General features: G+C 40.0%; 1 protein-coding gene across 7 annotated transcripts in view; it reads left to right on the top strand.

Annotated features, from left to right (window-relative positions):
• The window catches only part of GLIS3 (GLIS family zinc finger 3), a 630,646-nt gene that overhangs the window by 481,376 nt on the left and 123,839 nt on the right, over nucleotides 1-25,431 (top strand). For all 7 annotated transcript variants that reach the window (XM_060199785.1, XM_060199784.1, XM_007525728.3 and 4 more), the window contains one exon: nucleotides 22,486-22,647. In XM_060199785.1, the coding sequence (XP_060055768.1) occupies nucleotides 22,486-22,647 (162 nt within the window). The remainder of the gene's footprint in view (nucleotides 1-22,485; nucleotides 22,648-25,431) is intronic.

The raw sequence follows: 25,431 nt of genomic DNA, 5'->3' as shown, positions 1-25,431 counted from the left end.
TTTGTAGGTGGGGAATAGGGGCTTTGAACTAGGATCTTTGCCCAGGCGGGTCCTTGAACTTAATACTATGCACTTAACCAGGTGAGCTACCGCCTGGCCCCTGTATGAATTCTTTATTAGATGCTTGATATCAACTGCTTGTATAAATTGTGGTGTGGAAATATATTTTCCCAATTGCTGAGTTTCCTGTTTATCCTTATGGAATTTTCTTTTGATATGTAGAAGCTTTTAAATTTGATATAGTTCCATTTGTTACTTTTTGTTTTTGTTTCTCTTGCCTATAAGGTGGAGTCTCCAAATAAGTCTTTTTTTGTTAAGGTCTTGAAATGTTTCACTGATGTATTCTTATGTATTTTACAGTTTCCAGTCTAATATTCATATCTTTGATCCATTTTGAGTTAATTTTGGTTCATGGTAGTAAGTGGTGGCCTAGTTTCATTTTTCTGCATGTTGTTGTTCAATTCATTCAGCACCATTTGTTTAAGAGACTTTCTTTTCCCCACTGGATAGTTTTGGCCCCTTTATCGTATATAATGGACCTATACACACGTGAGTTTAGTTCTGGGCTCTCTATCCTATTCCATTGGTCCATATGTCCATTTTTGTTCCAACTACACTGCTAACTACTATTGCTTTTTTAATGTAAAAAAAAAAGTCAGGAATTGTAATGCCTCCATTTTTCTTCATTTTCCTCAAGAGAATTTTTGCTATTCATGGTTTCTTATAGTTATTCCAAATTTTAGATAAATTGTTCAATTTCTTTGATATATGCTATTGGGATTTTAGTAGGATTGCACTGAATCTATAGATTGCTTTTGTCATGATTGCTACTTTAAAGATATTTATTCTTCTAATCCATGAACAAGGGATGTTCTTCCATTTCTTTGTGTCATCCTCTATTTCTTTTCTTTTCTTTTTTCTTTTCTTTTCTTTTTTTTTTTTTTTTTTTTTTTTTGCTTCCAGGGTTATCACTGGGGCTCTGTGCCAACACTATGAATCCACTACTCCTGGTGACCATTTTTTGCATTTTATTGGTCAGGACAGAAAAAAAATTGAGAGAGATAGGGAAGAGAGAGAGAAAGTCGCCCACAGATTTGTTTCATGGCTCTGGAAGCAGACCCTGTGCTGGTGAGGACCTAGGGGCTCAAACCTGAATCCTTACATTTTGTACTATGTGCACTTAACCAGTGTGCCACCACCTCTCCCCTCCCCCCATATATTTCCTTTAACATCTTATAGTTTTCATCAAAAAGATCCCTTACCTTCTTTGTTAGATTTACTCATATATATATATATATATTTGGGGGGTTATTGTGAATGGAATTGCTTCTTTGTATTCCCTTTCTGCTGGCCCTTCTTTTGTATAAAGAAATTCCTTGGGGTTCAGGCAGTGGCTCACCTGGTTAAGCACACATTATATTAAGCAAGGACCTTGAAGTTCAAGTCCCTGGTCCCCACCTGCAAAGGGAAAGTTTCTCGAATGGTGAAGCAGTACTACAGGTATCTCTCTGTCTCTTTCATTCTCTCTATCCTGGATCCTCTCTCAATTTCTCTGTCTCTGTCCAATAATAAATAAAAATATTTTTAAAAGTCATAGATTAATGCGTATTAATTTTGTAAACTTACTTTACTGAATTTATTGATGATTTTTCATATTTTGGGGGGCAATTTTGGGAGTCCTTTAGGTATAACACTATATCATTTGCATATAATGGTAATTTAACTTCATCCTTTCTGATGTGAATTCCTTTGATATCTCTTTCTTGCCTGATTGTGATGGCAAGGATTTCAAGAACTATGTCTAATAGAAATGGTGAGAGTGGACATCTTTGCTTTGTTTCTGATTTTAGGGAGAAAACTTTCATTTTTTTGTCATTGATTATGATATTAGCTATGGGTTTATCATATATAACCTTTATTATGTTGAGGAATTTTCTTTCCACTCCCTGTTTCTTGAGGGCCTTTATCATAAATGGTGGTTGAGTGCTTTTTCTGCACCAGTTGATAACATTGTGTCTTTTATCTTTCTTTTTACTGATATGGTGAATTACATTGATTGACTTGTGGATGTTGAAGCAACCTGTTTCCTAAGGGTGAATCCCACTGGTCTTGAGGAATTATTCTCCTAATATATTGTGGGGTTTGATTAGCCAAGATATTGTTGAGGATCTTTGCATGACGTTCATTAAAGATATAGCTCTATAATTTTCTTTCTTAATGGAGTTCTTTCCTGCTTTGGCGATCACAGTGATATTAGCCTCACAGAATGTGTTTGGTAGTGTTCCCTCTTCTGTTTTCTGGAAGAGTTTGAGGAGACTGGGTGTTAGTTCTCCTTTGAATGTTTTTTTTAAAATTTATTTATCTCTATTTTTTTCTTTATTAGGCGATTAATGTTTTACAGTTAACAGTAAAAAAATAGTTGTACATGCATAGAACTTACAAGTTTTCCACATAACAATACAACCCCCACTAGGTACTCTGCCATCATGTTTCAGGACCCGAGCCCTCTCCCACCAACGCAACCAAGAGTCTTTTAGTTAGTGCAATACACTAACTTCATTCCAAGTTTTGCTTAGTGTTTTCTATTCTTATCTTCTTATTCAACTTCTGCCTGTGAGTGAGATCATCCCATATTCATGCTTCTGCTTCTGACTTATTTCACTCAACATGATATTTCTTCAATACCCAAACAAAGAGACCCCTCACAGAATGGGAGAAGATCTTTACATACCATACATCAGATAAGAAGCTAATAACCAAAATATATAAAGAGCTTGCCAAAATCAATAGCAAGAAAACAAATGACTCCATCCAAAAATGGGGAGAGGACATGAATAGAATATTTACCACAGAAGAGATCCAAAAGGCCGAGAAGCATATGAAAAAATGCTCCAAGTCTTTGATTGTCAGAGAAATGCAAATAAAGACAACAATGAGATACCACTTCATACATCAGAAAAGGTAGCAGCAATAAATTCTGGAGGTTGTGGGGTCAAAAGAACCGTCTTTTGTCGGACTCTTGGGTGGGGAGGCCTCTTCCCGGGCTCAAACTTTGGGCTTAACCCAAAGTTTGAAGTTGAACTCTAAATTCACCAAGGATCTATCTAACCATACCATCTCTCAAAATGATTTTATTGCAAGATCATTTTTACTATGGCTGAAATCTATGAAATGTTATTTATAAAAACAGTCACAACCTTTTAGAAACCAAGAGAAACAGAAGCTGTTTCTATAGGTACAGCTGTGTTACTCTGCACATTGTTCCACTATAGTCTAGGGGTTAGGCTGGAAATGGAAGCAAAATCACAGAGCCTTAATGTGCAGAGGCATGGCCTCAGTTCTTACTGAGGAGTTAGCAGTCTGAATGAAGAAGAGAGGGGGAAAGAATTCTGTATTACTCAGTATAATGAATTCATGAACCAGATACTTTATTTTTTTTCCAGGGTTATTGCTGGGCTCAGTGCCTGCACCATGAATCCACCGCTCCTGGAGGCCATTTTTCCCCCTTTGTTGCCCTTGTTGTTGTAGCCTCTTTGTGGTTATTATTATTGCCATTGTTGACGTTGTTCGTTGTTGGCTAGGACAGAGAGAAATGGAGAGAGGAGGGGAAGACAGAGAGGGGGAGAGAAAGATAGACACCTGCAGACCTGCTTCACCGCCTGTGAAGTGACTCCCCTGCAGGTGGGGAACCGGGGGCTCAAACCGGGATCCTTACGCCCGTCCCTGCACTTTGCGCCACATGTGCTTAACCCGCTGCACCACTGCCCGACCCCCGAACCAGATACTTCTTTAACGCCCCGAAACAATTGAATTATTTTTTTATTCTACCTTTATGCAACACTTCTTATGAGATGATGTGGCAAATACTAAGATTTGCTGAAGCATCCAGTACTAAGATGCACTGGGAACAGAATCCACAGGTGGCGCAAGGCAAACCATATGTCAAAATGCAAAAGAGACTGGAGGAGGAACAAAATCAAATGGTCCCAATGTGCTTCTTCGATTTTTCTGTTTTGATTTTTTTCTCTTTTTTCACATTTTCTCTGCATTTTTCCTCCAGAAAATACTACTTGTCTTCTCTTCATAGCCTAAATATTAAAAATTATATTTACTCTCCCACACTAATTTTTTTTTTCTTTTTTGCCTCTACGGTTATTTCTGGGGCTTGGTGCCTGCACCACAAATCCACTGCTCCTGGAGGCCATTTTTTCCCTTTTGTTACCCTGGTTGTTTTTATCGTTGTTGTGGTTATTATTATCATTGCTATTGATGTCGTTTTTGGATAGGACAGAAAGAAATGGAGAGAGGAGGGGAAGACAGAGGGGGAGAGAAAGATGGACACCTGTAGACCTGCTTCACTACCTGTGAAGCGTCTCCCCTGCAGGTGGGGAGCCCGGGCCTCCAACCATCTTCCACACTATTTTAATGAGCTGTTTGCCATTTTAATTTACTTATTTGTTCTTGAGGTAGCCTTGGTTTACAGAGGTATATATGTTTTAGAAGTAAAACTCACACCTCTTCAAAATGTGTTATCATAACCCACCCACCACCAAAGAACCAATGTCCCATCACCAAAGTCTATTGAACCCTCTCTACCTTCACTACTCACTCTCCATTCCCCCAAATCCTTTTGGTGAACTGAGTTCTGTAGTCTGAGTCTAAAGGTTTGTTTTCACTTAATTTTACTTGTTCCTTTGTTTTATGTCCTATGTACCCCCCAAATGAAAGAATACTTAGTATTTCCCTTTTATGTAGGTAGATCACTTTATCATTTCTTCTAGGAAATGCTTCACTGGTAATGAATTTCTTTAGCTGTTGTTTAGCTGTGTGAAAAACCTTTTGTCATGACTTGAAATCTGAGTGATTATCAAACTGTGTACAGGGTTCTTGGTTGGTGGTCTTATCTATCCAAAATTTTAAATACTTTATGCCAGTGCTATCTGACCATTATTTTATATTGATAAATCAGCTGATATTATGTATGTAACTCCTGATGCTTCTGAGATTCTCACTTTACCTCTTATACTTGCCATTTTAATTATAATCTGTCATAACCTGTGCATCTGTTGTGTTTATTTTGTATGGAACTATTAGAGATTCCTGGGTCAAATTGTCTGTCTCCTTTCACAGCATGGGGAAATTTTTGGTTGATATTTATTCAGATAAAGATCTCATCCTTTTCTCTTTCTGGCACCTTTATGATGCAGTTGTTATTCCTCTTTATGCCCAGGCCTTTTCTCCTTTATATTATTGTCCCCTGTTGCCCTCCCCACCACCTCCCGGTTTTCTTTATCCTGTTCTCCAACTTCTGTTTCAACCTTTGACTTCTATCTTTCTGTTGGTGGACCCCCTCCTCCCCCCACCCCCCCCCCACTATAACTTTTGCCTTAGCTATTGTATTCCTTGTTTTTCGGATTATAGTTAGGAAATTTGCTCTGAGTGAGTTGAAGTTTTTGTTCATTGAACTTGCAGTTTCAGTGAGCATCCTTAAGACTTTGATGTCCTTTTAGGAAGTTTACATAGCTTTGTTGAATTTGAATTTTTTTTCAGGTCGTTGTCTTGACCCATCAGTATAGGTCATTTCCTCTGTTTTCTCATTCTGTTTGGCATTCCATGAGGACCTGGACTAGAGATCTATACTTAAATGATCAGGAGCTCGAGGTTTCAAGTATTCCAAGGTTTCTGGGTATGAGAATACGTATCTGAAAAGAGACTGGGGACTCTGTCTCAAGTGGTGGTAGTGTGCACACTCTAGGACTGTCAGAGAACACAATCTGGTAGGTTGTGGGCTGACAAGGGAACAGAGCAGTTGGCTATGGTTTTTGAAGTTCACGTGGCTCTTCCTGACACTAAGGTTGTAATTTGTTTGCTAGCAATCAAGTGTGGACTGATAGGGTCATGTCTATCTACATGCTAGGAGTTAACAGTTTTGATGAGGGTCAGGTGGTGGTGTGTTGTTGTGCGCAGGCCGTGGAGAAGAGAGAGAGGAGGGGTCCGGAGCGAAGAGGAAACACAAATCTTTATTTGCACTGGTACCTCAGAGCTGGGTGCTAGAGAAGCAGGTTGGGCCACGTGGAGGTAGCGAAAATGGCCACCTCATGCAGTAACCTTTCCTGCGTCTGAACACCCGAGTGAAGTGCTGGCAAGAGAGCGAAGTGTGGAAGAAGAAAGGCTTTTATAGGAGCAGCTTTCACGAGAATGGGCAGGGGGAGGAGTAACCATAGCACTCCAGGATAGGATAATAACTCTTGTGAGAATGGGAGGGGGGCGGAGTAACCAAAGCACTCCAAATATAGACAATGCCCTGAGAGCACAACATGGCTGAACAGGCACTCCGAGAATGTCCCAACTCTCGCGGGAACTAGCAGTAGCCTGAGGGGACAACAGGGCAGATGTGACTACATCGGCACAATTTCCCAGCATCTCCCCCTTTCCTTTTATCTAATGTCCAGGGCAACAGTGTGTAAAGTCTATGAACTACTCAGGGTCAGTCTATGAAAAACCAGCAACGTGAAGGGAAGGAAGCTGCTGTAAAATTGTCTAAAGTGTCCAAAGGGTATATCAGCAAGTCCTATAGAAGTCTCAGTCCAAAATAGGCAACTAGGGGGAGAAATGGCAGGGGATGAAATGCTGCATGAGGAAGGTCAGCCTCTGGAATTCTACTTTTCTGTAGATTGTGAGTTGGAACTGCCAAAACGTGACAGGCAAAGCAGAAGCAGGAAAGGCAGACAGGCAGTAAAAAAGTTCTGTCCTTGGAGCCTGTGAATCAGGTTCTTCAGATCGCATCAGGTGACATCTAGGGTTTCAGGGGGAGTGTGCCACTGTAGTCGTGCCATCTAGTGGGTGATGTCAGGGTGTGCAGGGGTCCAGATGGTTTTTTCCAGGATTCCTTTGGAAGAAACACAATCTGCTTCTCGTGGTTAGCAGGGCATCTGATTTGAATGCGTTATAGAAAAAGAGGTTTGGTGCCTTAGCCAACTGAGTATTGGGGGATGTATCTTTTCTATTCATTTATTATTATATATTCATGGGGAAAAAGAACTTATCTTTTAACAAAGACTCTAAGGTGTAGGGAAGCGGGAACTATCTTATCCCTTTTTTTTTGTATCTTGCATTTTGTTTCTCTAGTTGTTTTATTGTTGTAATTATATTGTTGTTATTGCTGATATTGTGTTTGTTGGATAGAACAGAGAGAAATGGAGAGAGGAGGGGAAGACAGGGGGAGAGAAAGACACCTGTAGACCTGCTTCACCGCCCATGAAGTGATTCCCCTGCAGGTGAGGAGCCGGGGGCTCAAACTGGGATCCTCAAGCCAGTTCTTGCACTTAGCGCCACCTGTGCTAAACCCGCTGCACCACCGCCCAATTCCCAGGAACTATCTTTTAACATAAACTCTATGGCCATGCCAATAGCAACCTTGAGGGCACATGTGGCTCCCCACATGTCCCCCTGTCTTATATCATGATTTGATGTTTGGCGGACTTTGTTTTGTGGCAGGGTGGACTGTGCCTGTCTTAGGTTGGGGATCAGCCTTCCGTCTTACCCATCATTGGAACACCTGGTCATTTTTGCCCAGTAGTACCAGGTGCCCTGTCTTAGGTTGACTGGATAGTGCTAGTTTCCTCTTACCCATCATTGGCTAGCCAGCCCTCTACATGGTGGACGTACTGATGGAGGGGGGCAAATCCTCCACAGCAACTCAATATTCTGCCATGTCCAGCCTATGATAGTGAGTTTGTATAGGTTGCATCTTTATGGCATCAATCTGTTGCCACAAAAGGCCATGAGCTTGTTAAAAATTATAGGACCGTGGTCTGGGAGGTGTTGCAGTGGATAAGGTGTTAGACTCTCAAGCATGAGGTCCCAAGTTCGATCCCTGGCAGCACATGTAACAGAAAGATATCTGGTTCTTTCTCTTTCCTCCTCTCTTTCTCATTAATAAATAAATTAAAATGTTGAAAAAAAAGAATTATAGGACCTATTGTGAGCAAAAGAAGTAAAACAAGCTAGGGTCCCACAACTAAGGGTAGACAGGTAAGGAAGGGGGAATGTATCCATTGGTATGAAGAGGTAGGATCATATCTTAAGTCTAAGGGAAGCAGTCAGTGAATGTGATGTCCAGGGGAACAGCCATTTGTCTTTGGGGGTAGTAAAGGATGTCCGTGGCATGGGTGATGTTATAAAGGGAAACATCTTTAAATTGTTGGCTGACAAAGGCAGACCTATGGTGACAAGACAAGATACACCAGTTAAGTGTACAAGAATATGTGAATGTTGTTAATTCACATAGGTTGGATATGGAGGAACTTCTTACAGTTTAATACCTTACCATATGAACAGATGATTCCTCATATGACGGATTGATAGCTGTAATCATTTACTTGTGAAAAACAATAAAACTTGTAACAAGTTAGAGGTTTACTATAATTGGCTTTGGACTATAAACAGACTCAGGTTACTTAGAGAGTTAACGCATGTTAGTGACAATGGTTTTAACATTTAGAGTACTCTGAGCAGATGGATCATACAAAAATTTTTGGTCATTCAACACACTCACTCACAAAACACAACTGGCCAGTCATAACATAAGACATTCAGAGAAGGTGTAGGAAAGAGGGCTCTGTGAGCCAACTTTTGTAGGTTCTGCCATGTCATATTATGGATCCTGGGATGTATCCTGCATCTAGTCCTCTTGTATTATTTCTAGTTCTTCAGTGATAACAGTGCCATCATGAGGGTATTGTCAGACATGGCGGGCAGGAATCCAGACAAGTTTAGAGTAATTATGAGGGAAAATGCATGCAAAACCTCTTCCCATGGTCAATAGAGGGTCAGGCCCTTTCCAAATTTTATCAAGTGGGCCTTTCCATTTGACCTTAATAGATGGGAGAGTAGATGGTGTTTGCCAGTGAAGAATAATAGGAGGTAAGTCTGAGTTATTTTAAATATTAAAGAGATTTAACGTAGTTAAGGCTTTTGCTAGCTGGATATATTCCTCCTTTATCTTTATTTAATTGAGCCTTAAGGGTTTGATGGGCCCTCTCGACAATGCCTTGTCCCTGTAATTAGAGGGAATGCCTGTGGTATGAGTAATGTTCCAGAGGGAACAAAAATCTTTAAATTGTTTGCTGGTAAACGCAGGTCCATTGTCAGTTTTCAGTTGAAGAGATAAGCCCATCACAGCAAAACAGGAGAGCATATGGCTTATAAGCTTTTTAGCGCTTTCTCCTGTATGAGCTGTAGCCCACATAAATTTAGAAAAGGTATCAATTGAGACAAACGCATATTTTTGTTTGCCAAAGTTTGGTATGTGGGTGACATCAATTTACCAAATAACATTAGTTTTTAAGCCTCGGGGTTTAACAACAAGAGTCTGAATAGCAGGTGTTTTTATGAGACTTACACAGGAAGAGCATGTAGCTAGGATATGTTTTAATTGTGGTAACGGAACATCAGGAAATCGAGCTCGAAGGCCTTTAAGATTAACATGGGTTAGGGAATGAAAGTCAGGAGGATCAGAGACAGAGACTAGGAGAGCTCCTGTGGAGGCAAGGCAGTCATCTGCAGCATTCCCTTCGGACAGGGCACCAGGAAGAGGGCTGTGGGAACGAAGGTGCTGAATATATAGTGGTTGGGTTCGAGAAGAGAGCATAGAGGCAATTTGAATCAAAAGAGGGAAAAGTGGGTTGTCGTCAATTTTCACATACTAACGAGCAAGCCATAGAAGTAAGTTAACAGTATACACACTGTCAGAAAAAAGGTTGAAGGATTCTGGTACAGCTTTTAATGCAAGGAAAACAGCATAAAGTTCTTTGTATTGAGGGGAATTCTCAGGAAGCTCAGTAAAGAGAGGTTTAGGGGGTTGTTTTTCCAGGTAATATATAAGGGCAGCAGCTCCCTTTTTTCCACCATCAGTGAAGACTGTAGGAGCAGAAGGAATGGGATCTCGAGAGAAAAGTTTACGTGCTAGTAGAGGCAAAAGAGGTAAAGAACCTATCAATTTATTAGAAGGAAAATGGTTATCTATTTGTCCTGGAAACCCCACGAAGCTTATGGCAAATCAGGAATGATGGCATATAAGCCACCCTGTATCTGTGAGAGAAAAGGGCAGAATAATTAAATCCGGTTCTTTCCCTAAGACCTGCACAGACATATTTCTCCCTTGGCAAACCATGAATGCTAATGCGTCTATCTCAGTGAGGAGTCTTAGAGCTCCTCATACTGGCGTATGAAGGCACTCGAGAACCCCATGGTTCTGCCACAATGTCCCTACTACTGTGGTGGTGGAGTTAAAGATTAGAAGGTTTACTGGAGAGGAGGGGGAGAATCGAACAAGGTGCACGTCCTGGAGGGCCTGGTTAACCCTTTCCAGTGCTGAGGAGGCCTCAGGGGTTAACTTACGTTTTGAGGAGGGCTGTTTGTTTCCTTTTAACAGGTCAAACAGTAGTTGGAGGCAGCTTGTAGGCAGATAGAGATACTGCCTAAGCCAATTTAAATTTCCTAGAAAACTTTGTAAAGAAGCAAGAGTAAGGTTAGAAGGAAAGGTGACATTAGGTTTTAAGGGACGAATTTGCGTTAGAGAAATCTCTGAACCTAAAAACGATATTGGAGGAATTAGCTGTATCTTCTCAGGAGCCACATTAAGGCCGCTTTTCTTTAATGCAGGAATGAGAAAATCAAGTAGGGCACAGAGATCTGTATCTGATTTTCCCCGTATTAATATGTCATCCATGTAATGAAAAACATTAAGGCCCTTATGGATATATGGAAAAGGGCAGATTTAACAGCCTCTTGAAAAATTGTAGGGCTATTGGCAATGCCCTGGGGCAGCACTACCCATTCAAATCTATCAGCAGGGCTGGCGTTATTAATAGAAGGAACAGAGAAGGCAAAACATTTACAACCTTGAGGATGCAAGGGAATACAGAAAAAACAATCTTGTATATCAATAGCTATGATTGGAATTCCTGTGGGAATTGCAGAAGCAAGAGGCAAACCCCTTTGGGGGCAGCCCCAGACCTGCATTGTTTTATTAACTGCACAAAGATCTTGGAGGAGGCACCATTTTCCCGAGTGCTTTTTAATCACAAAGACAGGAGTATTCCATGGGCTTCGAGAATGGCGAATGTGTCCCAAGGACAACTGCTCTCGGACGAGCTCTTTTAAAATTTCTAGTTTATCCCTAGGTAAAGGCCACTGTTCCACCCAGACAGGCTCATTAGAAAGCCAGCTTAAGCGGGGTGTTTGGCTATGAACAGTGGCATTTTGTATTGGGGTTGCTGATTAGTCCTGGTCTTGCGGGAATGAGTGTTACACTCTGCAGAGGCATCTGTGGATATCCTAACATCAAGACATTCCAGAATATCCCTGCCCAGTAGGTTGGTGCTAATATCAGCTACCAAAGGGCGGAAGTGTCCCGCAGAACCTTCTGGGTCTTCCCACATGAGAGAGTCTCGTGTGCGAAATGATTGGGTCACCCCTCCTACTCCATGTATACTGGGTCCAGGGATAAGTTCCCAATCTTGGGGAACCTCTTCTTGCCTTAAAATCGTCTTTGCTGCCCCTTTGTCAATCAAAAATTTAAAAGGAATATTGCCAATCTTTACTGTCATAGAATGGTGACCCCGTTCTAAAACAGGAGTGGTCCACAAAATCTCAGGCCCTGAATTTGTACCATTCAGGGGCGAACCATCTTTATGAAATTGGGACCAACAATCTCTCTTCCAGTGAAACCCCTTATGACATCTTGGACAAACAGTATGTGGCCTCTGGCTCCCTGACTGAAAGCGGGGTTGCTCTGACTGGAGGCGTGGTCGCTCTAATTGGAGGCGGGGTTTCCCTCACTGGAGGCGTGGTCGCAGCTTACCAGGACATTGGTTATGCCAATGTCCTTGGCGACCGCACTGAAACCAGGCCCCGTTGTGATTACGTGGGGTAACTGCATAAACCTGTGTCATAGGGGGTGTCCCATAATTACCTGATGTAAGTTCCTGTGTCGCTAAAATCCAATTATCTGGGTGTAGGTGTTTAAGATTAAGGCATGCCTGATGGAATTGTGGTATCATTCCTTCCCAGACAATAGAGCACAGGAGTAGTGAGTAGGATTATAAACCTTTCTCTCTAAGCTTGTCTTCACCCTTGAGATGAAGCTCGCTAATGATTCATCAGTGCCTTGGCGAAGAGAGTTAATGGGAACTGACGAATCTACATCGGGTGGGGTCACCCTTTCCCATGCTTGTGTTGCGCAGATGCGTACCTGTTCAAAATAACCGGTTGGAAACCTGGCTTCTGCTGAGCTCCAGACTCATAAGCTCCTTCTCCAAACAAAGCATCAGAATCCCATTCTACGTGTTTGTTACTATTTTCCTGCGACTGTCTAGAGCACTCATCGCAGAAGCATGCCTTCCACTGTAGGTAGAGGGGGTCTGGGAGTGCAGCACGAGCCAGTTCCTTCCAATACTGCGGCGTGTTAAGATGGTGGTAAAAACTCCTTAAAACGGAGTTGCTCCATGGAGCGTGTAACCGTCCTCCCTGACCGCTTGCCTCAGTGCTCCGAACTGTTACGAGGAGTAATGCTGCCACGGCTGAGGGTTTTGTTTAGAAGGGGCCATGTTTACCGGGAAGGTGTGGATTTGGTCCGATGGCACAGGAGAGGGAGCTACAGATGTGGAAGGTGCTGTGGAAACTGCTGTAGTGGCCGCAGGGGAAACTACACACATATCTACGGGGACGGAGCTCTCGGGTTGGACTGCACATGGTTTAAAGTCCTTAAATGCTGAAAAAATATCCTTTAATTGCTGTACCTCAGCCACTAGGTCTCTTTATGATGACGTATCAGCTGGGGGTGGGGTCAGAGAAGCAGAATCCTCAGGGGAAGCCAAAACTGGGGTGGTAGGAGGAGGGGATAGAGAACTGGAAGCCTCAGGAGAATCAGGGGCCGGGCCAGAGAAGCAGAAGGAACTGAACACGTGTCAGCCACAGAAGGAGCCGAACACGTGTCTGCAGGGACAGCGGGTGAAGGGGTCATGGAAGCCTTAGAAGGAACTGAGCATGTGCCTGCTGGGACAGAAGTTTGGGTGCTGACTGCAAATAGCTTAGGGCATTTAGGTTGTAAGCACATATCTCTTAACTCTTGTATCTCAGGAGAAGCTGAACCCTGGGCGGCAGGGGGTGGGGTCGGAGGAGGAGCTTCCGAACACGTGTACGTGTCTGTGGGAACGGAAGATCTGGGTTTATCTGCTGATCACTGAGGGCATCTGAGTCTTAAGCACATGTGCCTTAACTCTTGTATCTCAGCCTCAAGGTCACTTATCCTCATGGCAGACCACATTGTACATATCTTGGAAGTGGCGACCACAGTTATAAAAATCCAAGGGGTAGCGAAAATTAAACTGTCTGTGAGAGCGCGAATCTGTCCCAGGGTAGAAGGAGATAATGACTGGGACACCTCCTCATAAAACGAAAAAATTCCCATGGTGGAGGGAAACGCGGGGCCACAGAGGTGGGTGGATGCCACTTACCTGTGTCTGCGCGGCTTTTGGGGACCTCAGGCCGGGCCATCCAGCGGGGCATGGGTGCGGAACATGATGGGCGCCAGATGTTGTTGTGCGCAGGTCGCGGAGAAGAGAGAGAGGAGGGGTCCGGAGCGAAGAGGAAACACAAATCTTTATTTGCGCTGGCACCTCAGAGCTGGGTGCTAGAGAAGCAGGTTGGGCCATGTGGAGGTAGCGAAAATGGCCGCCTCATGCAGTAACCTTTCCTGTGTCTGAACACCCGAGTGAAGTGCTGGCAAGAGAGCGATGTGTGGAAGAAGAAAGGCTTTTATAGGAGCAGGTTTCACGAGAATGGGCAGGGGGAGACTAGCAGTAGCCTGAGGGGACAACATGGCAGATGTGACTGCATCGGCACAATTTCCCAGCATCGGTGCACCTGATTGAGTATACATACTATAGTGTACAAGGACCAGGACTTTAGGCCCTGGTCCCTGCCTGCATGGGCAAGTTTTACAAGAGCTGAAGCAGTGCTACAGGTGTCTGTCTTTTTTTTTTTTTTTCTTTTTCCTTCTTGTTCTCTTCTCCTCATCTCAAATACATAAGTAAATGTTTCTTAAAAAGTCTCTCTGCCCCCAGTTCAGTCTGCTGCTACCCTGGAGTGGAGGCCTCCTCCTAAAATCTTCTCCTAATGTCTGTTACCATGGAGATTAAATTTCAATAAAGTGTCCACTAACCCTGCTCTCATTGGAGTTTCAGGAAGGTCATTGCTACAACTCCTACCAGGTTTATAGCATATAGTCCTTGCCTCCAGTGTTTTAAGACTGCAATTGGATTAGGGTGCTGTGAGTTTGGTGCAACCTGCCCTGTTCTCCCCAAATTAAATTTCCATACCTCAGAGATCTTTTTATGCTTGTAGCAATGTACTGAGTTGCTTTCCAGAGGGGAAGTTCATCTCTGTATCCTCAGGTTCTCTCTGTTTAACAATCTTGGCTCCAGACTCTTTCATAGACTTAAAGATGAGGCTGCCACAGTGTGAGTCTTCCAAAGCAAGCTATTTTTGTCATTGTTGTTGTTCTTACTCTACTTAACCTTATTTCATCTTCTTTTTTTAATGCCATTAAATTGAATATTTTCTACCTTCTGGTATTTTAATGATCTCTACAAGCTTTTCAAAGTGTCATCTTTAAACATGCACTATTTAGAAGTATCACCTAGGAGACTGTTAAAAATGTGATCTCTCAAATCCTATTCCATACCTACCGAATTTCAATGTGTACTTTAGCAGGTCATCCAGGTGACTAATCTGTACACAAAAAGCTGGGAGGTATGGTCTTAGAAGGGAATTCCAAAATCCCAGGTAAATAAAACAGGCATCAGATTTCTCACCTCATCTCAGGTGTGTGAGGTGGCTCCTGTTCATGAGGCTTTCTCAGAGGTACAGGAGAAACAATCTATCATCAATGTGTCCATGATTATGTGCCCTTGAACTCTTGGTTTTTATTGTGAAAGTTACCTTGACTGTATCCATGGCATTAGAAATAACTGCTGACATTTCTGCCAATGCCTTTCATTTTTTTTGCCTTTGGACACTAACTAATGTATATATACAATAAAATTCACCACTCATTTATCACAGCATCAGCCATCACTAATGAGATTAATTGGTCTTAACTTATGAGATTGCAAAAGCATATACCTCCAAGGACTATAAACACTGAACCTTAATTGAGACCAAATGTATGTTTTTAAAATGCATGCCCAATGTCATAGGTTATATTCTGTTTGGTTCTTGTTGACATTGGTGATGGTACAGGAAACTAGACAGAAAAGGTTTTGCTGTTATTACTACTTTGAACGTGAACTTGTGCTACGCAATACTCTTAAGTAGCTGATTAGGGGAGGGGCTGATATTCTACTTGATTATTGGTTACACATATGAAATAAATCCCATTTTAATGATGTCTAATGAGCTTTTTATTTTTAGTACCTTACACAAAAGCTTCTAATAAAAAGGGGTAGTGGTATTTTGAAGGTCATTTTAATATCACTTAATGTCAACAATTTGTAATCAACCATGTGTGTGTGGTGATTATAGTCCAGTTGTGATCCTTTAAATATAGAATAATCTCCTAAATTATCCATGTGGTTCAAGCTAAGGTTCTCTGGGTTTGACACAACTTATACTTTTTAAAAAATATATTTATTTATTCTCTTTTGTTGCCCTTTTTTTTGTCTTTGTTAGATAGGACAGAGAGAAATGAAGAAAGAACAGGAAGACAGAAAGGGAGAGAGAAAGACAGACACCTGCAGACCTGCTTCACCATCTGTGAAGCGACTCCCCTGCAGGTGGGAAGCTGGGGGCTCGAACTGGGATCCTTATGCCGATCCTTGTGCTTTGTGCTACATGTGACAATTTATACTTTCTGATTAAAGTTTGTTACTTGAGAACAACAGCCTTAGTGTTAGAGATTTTTCTTAAAGCTTTATTCAACACAGTGCTTTCAAAACCCATGAGATTTAAAGTTCTGTCACTTACAGTTTTGTGCATTATTCTTATAAATGTCTGTAAAGCCACTGAAATGTGCAAATGGAAAACAGTGGCTTTCTTCCAGTGTTTTTCTCAACAGAGGAATAAAATGGGCATGAAAATGGGGGACATTTGTTGGTCAGGAAGGAAGTCACTAAGGAGCCATATAGGAATATATATATATATATATATATATATATATATATATATATATATATATATATATATATATTCAGAACCAGACATCTTCCTGGCAGCAGATGAAATAAGCAGAAGTTTAAAATATTCTCTAGTAAAAATGTTTTGGCATACTGGAATTTTATCCTATTATTTATCTGAATGGAGATAACCCTGCCTTAGCCTGGAATAGAGTTGTTATTTTTTTCTTTTCTTTTCAGTCCAAGCAGGCTGTTAGTCCATAAAACTCTTGTCCAGATTAGAAATAGGTACTTCTACAAGATACTCCTTCTCCATCCTTCTTTCATATATATATACAAAGTAAAGCTGAGATGGAAATGGGAGATAGAGAAAGAGAGAAAAAGACCGAGAGAAGTATATACATTACTCTGTGAAGTGTTCTCTCCCTGCAGTGGAGACTAGGGACTTGAACTGCACCTTTCTTCTGTGCTGTGGAGACTGGGCTCAAACATGTGGGTAGAACACATGACAAAGAAGCAGGGGAACTATCCAGATGAGTTGTTTGGTGGGCCCACTAATTTTTTTTACAAAGAGATCACAGCATGAAATCTCCTGAACTATCATCTGTTATCAGTGTTTGACTCGCGCTGCATGCATGGGCAGTACATTCCAGGTTAGCTATTCTCTGGTTCAGGATACTTTATTTTCATCAGGAAGTTTTTCACAAGAAAGTTGACAGTATCATCAGACTTGCCACTATTGGCAGACTTTCCAGCATTTCTTATTTTTACCTGGATCCTCACCTCCATGGTCTTTTTTGTAGATCTGGGATATGATCAGAGGGATTTTATTTCTGACCAGTTCACAAGATATCCTGATGTTATTGTTCTTACCACTATATCTCTGTGAATCTCTGCCTAAGATACATCACTGTTTAACCTGTCCTGTGGTATGCCTTGTGGTATAACCTTGCTTCCATCTTACCCTGAGTAAACTTCAAGTTTTCACCTAGTTGCTCCCAATGATTGCCACATGGACCAATGTTCAATGAGTTTGCACTATTTCTTGAGGAGGACGAGAATGAAAGCAATTTAGGTCAGATTACTAATGTGTACCACTCCTTCTCCATCATCACTCTCCCACATTGACACACTGCATTTTTGAATTTCACTATTCCATTGTCCTGCCATCACCTTTAGACTCCAGAGTCTCTTGTTTTTTAAATTGTATGCATCCTATGTTTGAATAGAGACAGTCTCAGGCTTGGTGATCCAGCTGTGTGTTACTGAGCCCTAGATCCCTGACTCCACAATCAGTTAATAAAGAGAGTACTTAGGATGGGGGTGAGGGTGGTAGTGTACCCTGTTAAGTGCACATACCACCAAGCACAAGGACTTGGGTTTGAGCTTCCACTCCCCACATGCAGGAAGTACACTTCATAAATGGTGAAGCAGGTCTGCAGGTGTTTTTCTTTCTTTCTTCTCTGTCTCCCTACCTCTCTCAATTTCTGTCCTGTCAAAATGCTTCTGGGAGTAGTGGATTCATTGTGCAGGCACTGAGCCCCAGCAATAACCCTGGTGCAATTAAAAAAATAAAGAAAAAAGGAGAGGACTTGAGACTAGGATACTTGTCAATTTTTGGGTAGAGGCTGGTTGGTGACAATGACACAAACACAACAATTTGATGTATGAATCTTAGTGTTGATCTTGCACTTCAAGAATCTAAGTGAGGGGAGTTGGGCACAGCAGGTTGAGCACACATGGTGCAAAGTGCAAGGATATGGGTTCGAGCCCCCCCAGCTCCCCACCTGCAGGGGAGTTGTTTCACAAGTGGTGATGCAGGTCTGCACGTGTCTATCTTTCTCTCCTCTTCTCTGTCTCTCCCTCCACTCTCCATTTCTCTCTGTCCTATCCAACGATGACATCAGTAACAACAACAAAAAACTACAACAATAAAACAATGAGGGCAACAAATGGGAATAAATAAATAAATAAAAAGAATCTAAGTGAGAAAGCATTTGACCAACCCAAAGAAGCACTCTTCCTGTGACCCATGGTGCCCAAGGCTTATTAGATGTTTATATATAAGGTTAGGCTTTCCCATCAAAGATTTGGAAAAACATGAAGGAAAAAAAAAAAAGACAAAAACATTCACTTGCCCAAATACCCCAACCATCCCATTTTGCTACATTTTGTAACAGTCTTTTGTAGTTTTACCTAAATATTAGTTTACTGCTAATACATTTGCAGTTAATTAAACTTATCAACCTAGATGGTAAAAAAAAAATGCCCGGGTGAGAGGAAATGCTTGTGCTGAATTATAGGTTTATTCACATAATGAATGATAATGATTCATAATGAAATTGCTTACTTTCAAGTTTCTTCCAGACACCATTAGAGAATTGAACAGCACTTCTTCCTTCCTCTCCTTACCAAACTGTAGGGTAGCAAGTTCAGTCAGGTGTGGTACCCTACATACACCTGTGATAGGTGGGCTATGAGGCCTCCACAAAGTTATTTGTTCCTCATGCCTGGTTTTAGGTTATGTTTCCATCAAGTAAATATTTTCAACATGAGTGAGTGAACAGTGTATACTAATAGCTCCTGGCCCCTGAGTGCATGAAAGTTGCCTTTCTTCATGTAGCTCATTGGAATCAAACTCCTCCACTTACAATCTTTTCCTCCAAAAATATAATTACTACACTTAACGGGTTTTCTGAATTTTCTGCTACAGAAAAAATGGCAAATATATGCTAGATATTTGTGATTTCATAAATTATCTGTTGTCACTTTTAAACTGAGTGTTCTTATTTTCCTCTGTCTTTGCTGTTTAACAATGGCTGGGGACAGCAAGGTATCTCAGTGGTGGAGTTCAAGACTTGCATGCTTGTACTCAGGCCCCAGATTCAAAGACCCTCCATCTCTAGCTTGACCATTGAATATGCGAGAGCTGAAGGGTGCTCTGGTCTTTCTTTCTCCCTCCTTCATAAAGATATATTTTAAAACATATTTTATTGACTCTAGGACCTCTGAGCCTCAGATAAAGTCTTTTGCATAAACAGTATGCTATCTCCCCAGCCCAGATTTTTTAATGGTTAGAATTGTCTGAGAAGTAGTTTACTTTTCAATGATCTGCTTAGAATGCAGTAAGCCCTATAGTCTGTGATCTTTGCTTTTGTTAATAGTAATATTAGTGACTAGTTGACTGGATATTATGTAGACATTTAAGTAGAGAAACCTAGAAAATGTTAAGCCACATACACTTTGTGTCTGATGAAGTGAACAGCTCGATTAGTTCCAGAACATTTTTGAGATTGCTCTGTGGTATATTGAGGGATCTTGCTTACCTGGCACTTAGAGAAAACTCATTAATGTATTCTAAAGTGGTTTTTCTGTTGTCATGTTGCTGTTGAAGCAATGCAGCCATGACTATGGACAGGAGCTCAAGTGACTGTAGAGCAGGATGGACCCTGGGGTATACTCAGCATCTGGCAGATCTAGGTATGCAAGCTTGAAGCTGAGCCCAGAATGGTGTTCACAATACAAAAGAGCTTACAAGGACCCAAGCTATAGGTCTAGTCTGTCTAAAACTGCATGCTTATTTCAGACCTGAGTGTGGTCCACCAGGTGATTCCTCAAAGAAAGTGAGCTGCAAGAGTTTGCTCTTAATTGTCATTCAGAGTGAGCCTTAAAACCAACTTGAGAAGTCTTCTAGTTATGATAGTGCACCAGCTTTGATCCCATTTGTTCTCAAACTTGTGAACCACTATGAAGACCTGTAAAGGAAGGTCTCTTATCTCCACACTCCCTTTAGTGACATAGCATTCTGTGCTTTATTAAAACAGTAGTTGACTTCGTCAGCAATCATCTTCTGCTTAGGCTAAATTTATTTTTATGTGAAATAGTAATCAGGAAAACACCGAAATTATTTTAAGAAAAATATCAAAATTGAAATAAACCAACATATGTCTGTGAAACTTGTATAACTCTCAATCAAAAAAAAGTGCAACTTTCATAAATTTCTTTTTTTTTTTTTTTTAATCTTTTTTTTAATATTTATTTTATTTATTTATTCCCTTTTGTTGCCCTTGTTGTTTCATTGTTGTAGTCATTGTTAGATAGGACAGAGAGAAATGGAGAGGAGGGGAAGACAGAGAGGAGGAGAGAAAGACAGACACCTGCAGACCTGCTTCACCGCCTGTGAAGCGACTCCCCTGCAGGTGGGGAGCCGGGGTTCGAACCGGGATCCTCATGCCGGTCCTTGTGCTTTGCGCCACCTGCGCTTAACCCGCTGCGCTACAGCCCGACTCCCTTTCATAAATTTCTTAAAATACTTTAGCATGCAAAATCTGGACAACTTAGACAGAGTTATGACATGTTTAATTATTCTTTCTGATTTCATTCTTTACTTAAAGATGATACTTCAAGTAAGCAAATCCTGGACAAATAACCAAACTCTGTGGCCCTTCACAAAGAATATACTGTCAAGTATTATGTTAACAAAACCAAGGTGTTTAATAATTCTTACAGTAAAATTAATTTTTATCCACTAACACTGGATGATAACCAAATTTATCTTTTTTCCACTTGTATTCTGGCCTGCCTATCACTCCCCCCCATATTCCTTTCCAGGAAGTGAGGTTTCTTGATTGTTTTAACCATGTTTTGCTTTGTTCTGATTAGCTTCCCCATATTTCTAAATTCCTCTTGCAGTGGGAATTTGAACATAACTGAAAATGGCATATTCTGAGACTTATCACCAAAGAGATAAAAGATAAATACCCCTATAACCTTTATACTTTACTTAAAGACTTTCTCTAACATATTCTCTGTAGCAGATGATCTCTTCAAGGACTGGAGTCATTTTGACCTTCTATTAAGTAGCAACTCTTTTATCTACAGGGGACATTAAGTAAATATTGCAATCAATATATATTATTGACAAAGCAATAAAGTATTTCTTGAGACCATGAAATCATATCATTCTCAGTTATCTCTTTCATGAACTAAGCCACAAAATTTCAGTGGTAATCAAGCTATCTCTTGGAGTCCCTAAGAACTGTGGTTGTTATGGGGGTGGGAGCAGGAATCCCATCACTTTATTAATTCACACAAACCATGCACCAGTGTGAAATTATACCCCTGCCATCTTGTAATTTTATAAAATGTTGTTAAATCACTAATGAAAAATCTTATTAATAAAAATTTAAAAATCACTTTATTTGGAAAATTATTAAGTTCTATCAACATATATTAATTTAAATTATTAAGTTATGAATCAATATATATTAATATATATTAATTTAAATTATTAAGTTCTATCAATTACTATATAAAGGGATGGTGGTGGTGGTGCACCTGGTTGCATTCACAGTTACAATTTGCAAGGACCCAGGTTCAAACCCCTGTTCCCCACCTGCAGGGGGAAAGCTTTGCAAGTGGTGAAGCAGCACCACCAAAGGTATCTCTGTCTCATTTCCTCTCTATCTCCCCCTTCCTTCTGGGTTTCTGACTGTCTCTACCCAATAAATAAATAAAGATAATTAAAAAATTTAGAAAACAAAAGGTCAGTTGTCTTCTAGCTTCTTCTTTAAGCATTTCAAAAACTTCTGTCACAGTAGACTGAGAATCACCCTACTGTGTCCACAGGATCACCCTGACCTTAAAAAAAAAAAAACAACTTAAAATATAGTTAAGAGGGTTAGGGAGATAGCATAAGACTTATATCTGAGACTCTGAGGTCCTAGGTTCAATCCCAGCACAACCACAAGCTAAAGCTGATTAATGTTCTGTTAAATTTTTTTTGAGATATAGTTAAGAAAATTTATGATCATCATGATTCAGTGGATACATGCCTTTTTCATAATGTACTCTTAGATCTTTAGTTCACCTTTTTGGTTATGCATCATTCTAATTTTTCTCATTAGTTTATTTAGTTATAAAAAGTTTCTTCCTTCCTGGTCCTTTCAATTTAGACAAATTTGGAAATGGAAAAGTGTATTAACTTTTTAATAAATCTTTATGACACGCATTACTGTATTTTTATTAACTGAGCCAGATGGCTCACAGCAAATTATTTCTGACATAAATAATCACAGAAATCAGTTTGGGACCCAAATATGGTATGGAAAGTAGCATGTATATTCAGTGGAAAAATGCACTTTACATAAACATACAGATATTTATAGAAACAATATTTGTTACTATTTAGATTTCATTTTACTTTTTTTTGTTTTGTTTTTGAATAAGTACAAACTAAGGATTTTTCTTCCCCCTCCCCCCAAACTTCAAGGTTCTTCTCAACAACTAAATTGTTTTATTTTTGCAGTTTGAAGGTTGCAAGAAGGCATTTTCAAGACTTGAAAATCTCAAGATTCATTTGCGGAGCCACACTGGTGAGAAGCCTTATTTGTGCCAACATCCGGGCTGTCAGAAGGCATTCAGTAACTCCAGTGACCGTGCCAAGCACCAGAGGACACATCTGGACACTGTAAGAATGGCAGGAGCTTTCCAACTTCCAGCTCAAAGCTCCAGTGTTGAGGAAGTACTGGTTTGATAGTGGGATGGAGGTGTTTGCTTTATGATCTGCAGGTTATGAGGACAATGCCAAGGGCAGCAGTGGAAACTGGAAAAGGGCCAGAAGGGGCCCTGTGTACTGCAGCCTCATTCCTGGTTTTTCTGTAGGCACAAGCGATCCTAAATATTACAACTGCCTGGGGCAAAGAGGTTTCTAGGTTACCTCTAAAACAAAGGCAACTCTGGGGCTGCCATATGATAGATTCTAGAACAACCACAACAATAACAACAAAAATCTTCTAGAAATTAGAAATTAAACTAAGTATTCAAATATCAAGATATACTTGATATACAAGTAGATAATATGGGCCTGGGGAGAAATAGCATAGTGGTTCTGAAAAAGACTTTCATGCCTAAGACTTTGCGATCCCAGGTTCAATTCCCCAGCATCATCACTAGAATTCAGAGCTGCACAGTTCTCTGGGGCCTCTCTCCCCCTCATTAATATAAATAACATAATTTTTAAAAGATAACATATACTTTTACTAGAATGAGGAATCTTTTTTTTTTCCTTACCCTAGTTCTTTTCTTCTTGACATAAGAGCTATGACATCAAGTATTGTTTTGAAAGTCAGTGTGGCCATTTGGTTTAGGAACCACCTGGCTATTTCTACCTTCAAGCTATTTAGAAAGAACCAGCAAATTTTCCCCAAGGGTTCAGTTTCATTGAGCTTCCTGTGAGATAACAGTCATATATACATTGAAATAAACTCTATGAGTACAGTTGATTTTCACTATTACAGCTTAAGTCTCTTAGGGATGCCACATTTTGCTCATTTGCAAATGCCTCTCTCTATAACTCTGATTTTATTTTCCAGTTATGTTGAGCATCTTTATTTCATTTTTAAGATTTTGATAGCATATTCCTCATTCAAGGACAGATAGACTATATGTAAGTTTACTTCACTTAACAAACTCATCAGGATAAATGTATACTTCCCACATTCTTGCAAATAATGTATCCATGACAGTACTTTTCCAGTATTAACATTCTGATGTCTATTATTAAACTACATCAGAGTTTGAATTTTGAAAAGATACTGTTAGTTTTACACACTTTCTCATACATATTTAAGATTCTTTGGATGTTATAGTTGAAATATTTATTAAATTTTATATTAGTCTCTATTAGTCATGCTGATAGAAGTCATTTTGACTATATGTTTGATGGCCTTTCTAAATGGAATTAACTCCTAATATACATAAACCAGATAGGCTACCTAGTAAATATCTGAAATGTAAAGTAAGGCGAATATGCATATTTCTGTTCTAAAATGTGTGATTCTAGCAGCAACAGAATAGAACATAGAATATTAAATGAATAATTTTGATGAATAGCAGGAGTCTTTAAAGGTAGAGACTGGAAAATAATACATTATGTTAAAATGCTCTATCTTGTATGTCTAAAATGGTCTTGGTAGAATCCAATAAATTTTCCAATTTGTCATTAAACTTTATCATGGAAGAATGAACATTCATGAGGCAAGATTGTCTTGAGAAATTACTTCTACTCTAGCTAGCTATCTGTAGTTTGAAAGAACTATTGTGAGGCAAAGTGTCATGGTTCTATAGTACCCTTCTTTGCTAGGAGCTAATTTTAGCTAATCAAATGAGCATTTCTAAAATCATTTTGGAACTTAAAAAAAAAACTTGGAGAAAAGCTAGCTAAGATAATAATTTCATGATCCAGTTCAGTACAGCAGCTTTTAAAACTCAGCTATTTTTATTTTAATTATTCCTCTATTGAATCTTTTTAAATTATTATGCTTTTCTTCTAAGATCAAAATTTTCTCTATTTAGATTTATTGCACTTCTATTTAGAATTTGTTGCACTTGTGTGCATTTAACAACTGGTAGGCCCTTGTAAAATCATATATCAGCCAGAAAGATAATTCACCAAGTAGGGTACTTGCCTTTCATATACACAGCTCAGGACCTGGTCCCAGCACCACATGGGAGCTCCATGGTATACAAGAGAGCTCAGGTACTGTGGTGTCTGTCTATCTGTACATAATGGTTATGAAAAAAGACTTCTAGGCCTTAAGCTACAAAGCTTTAGGTTCAGTCACCTGTCTCACCATATACTAGAGCTGAGTGGTGCTCTGTTAACAAATATTAGCAAGTGAGTAAGTAAGAAAAATTATATAGAAATAAACACTTGTTTTTAAAAAATAAACTGAAGTCATATGAGTTTTTATTTAAATTTAGGTTCTCATTCCATTTCCCTAAATATTTATGTTAATGTTAGAATTTTGTATATCTTCTACTAAATGAATTACATATAACAAAATGACTTTTCCTTAAAGATTACTGAATTCTGGGGTCAGGCAGTGACACACCTGGCCAAGTGCATTTATTATGATGCACAAGGACCCAGGTTTGAGCCCATGTCCCCCACGTGCAGGAGGAAAGCTACATGAGTACTGAAGCAGTGCTGCATCTCTCTGTCAATCTGCCTGCCTCTCATCTTCTCTGCCTTCCCACTCCTCTCAATTTCTCTCTGTTCTATCAAATGAAATGAAGTAAATAAAATATTTTTTTGAAAAGACCACTGAATTCCTAGCTCTAACCCTTAGTAGTTTTATTAATGTTTACAAGTATCTTGACATCTAGCAGGGAAAATAGCTATATAGTACAAAATAGAAAGCAGAAAAAAAATCAAGTTTGATGAAAATAGAATGCTATTTTAAAGTTTAGA

This window comes from Erinaceus europaeus, chromosome 10 (assembly GCF_950295315.1).
Source record: "Erinaceus europaeus chromosome 10, mEriEur2.1, whole genome shotgun sequence".
NCBI lineage: Eukaryota > Metazoa > Chordata > Mammalia > Eulipotyphla > Erinaceidae > Erinaceus > Erinaceus europaeus.
The sequence above is the reverse complement of the archived record's forward strand: the minus strand, read 5'-3'. Positions and strand labels throughout refer to the sequence as shown.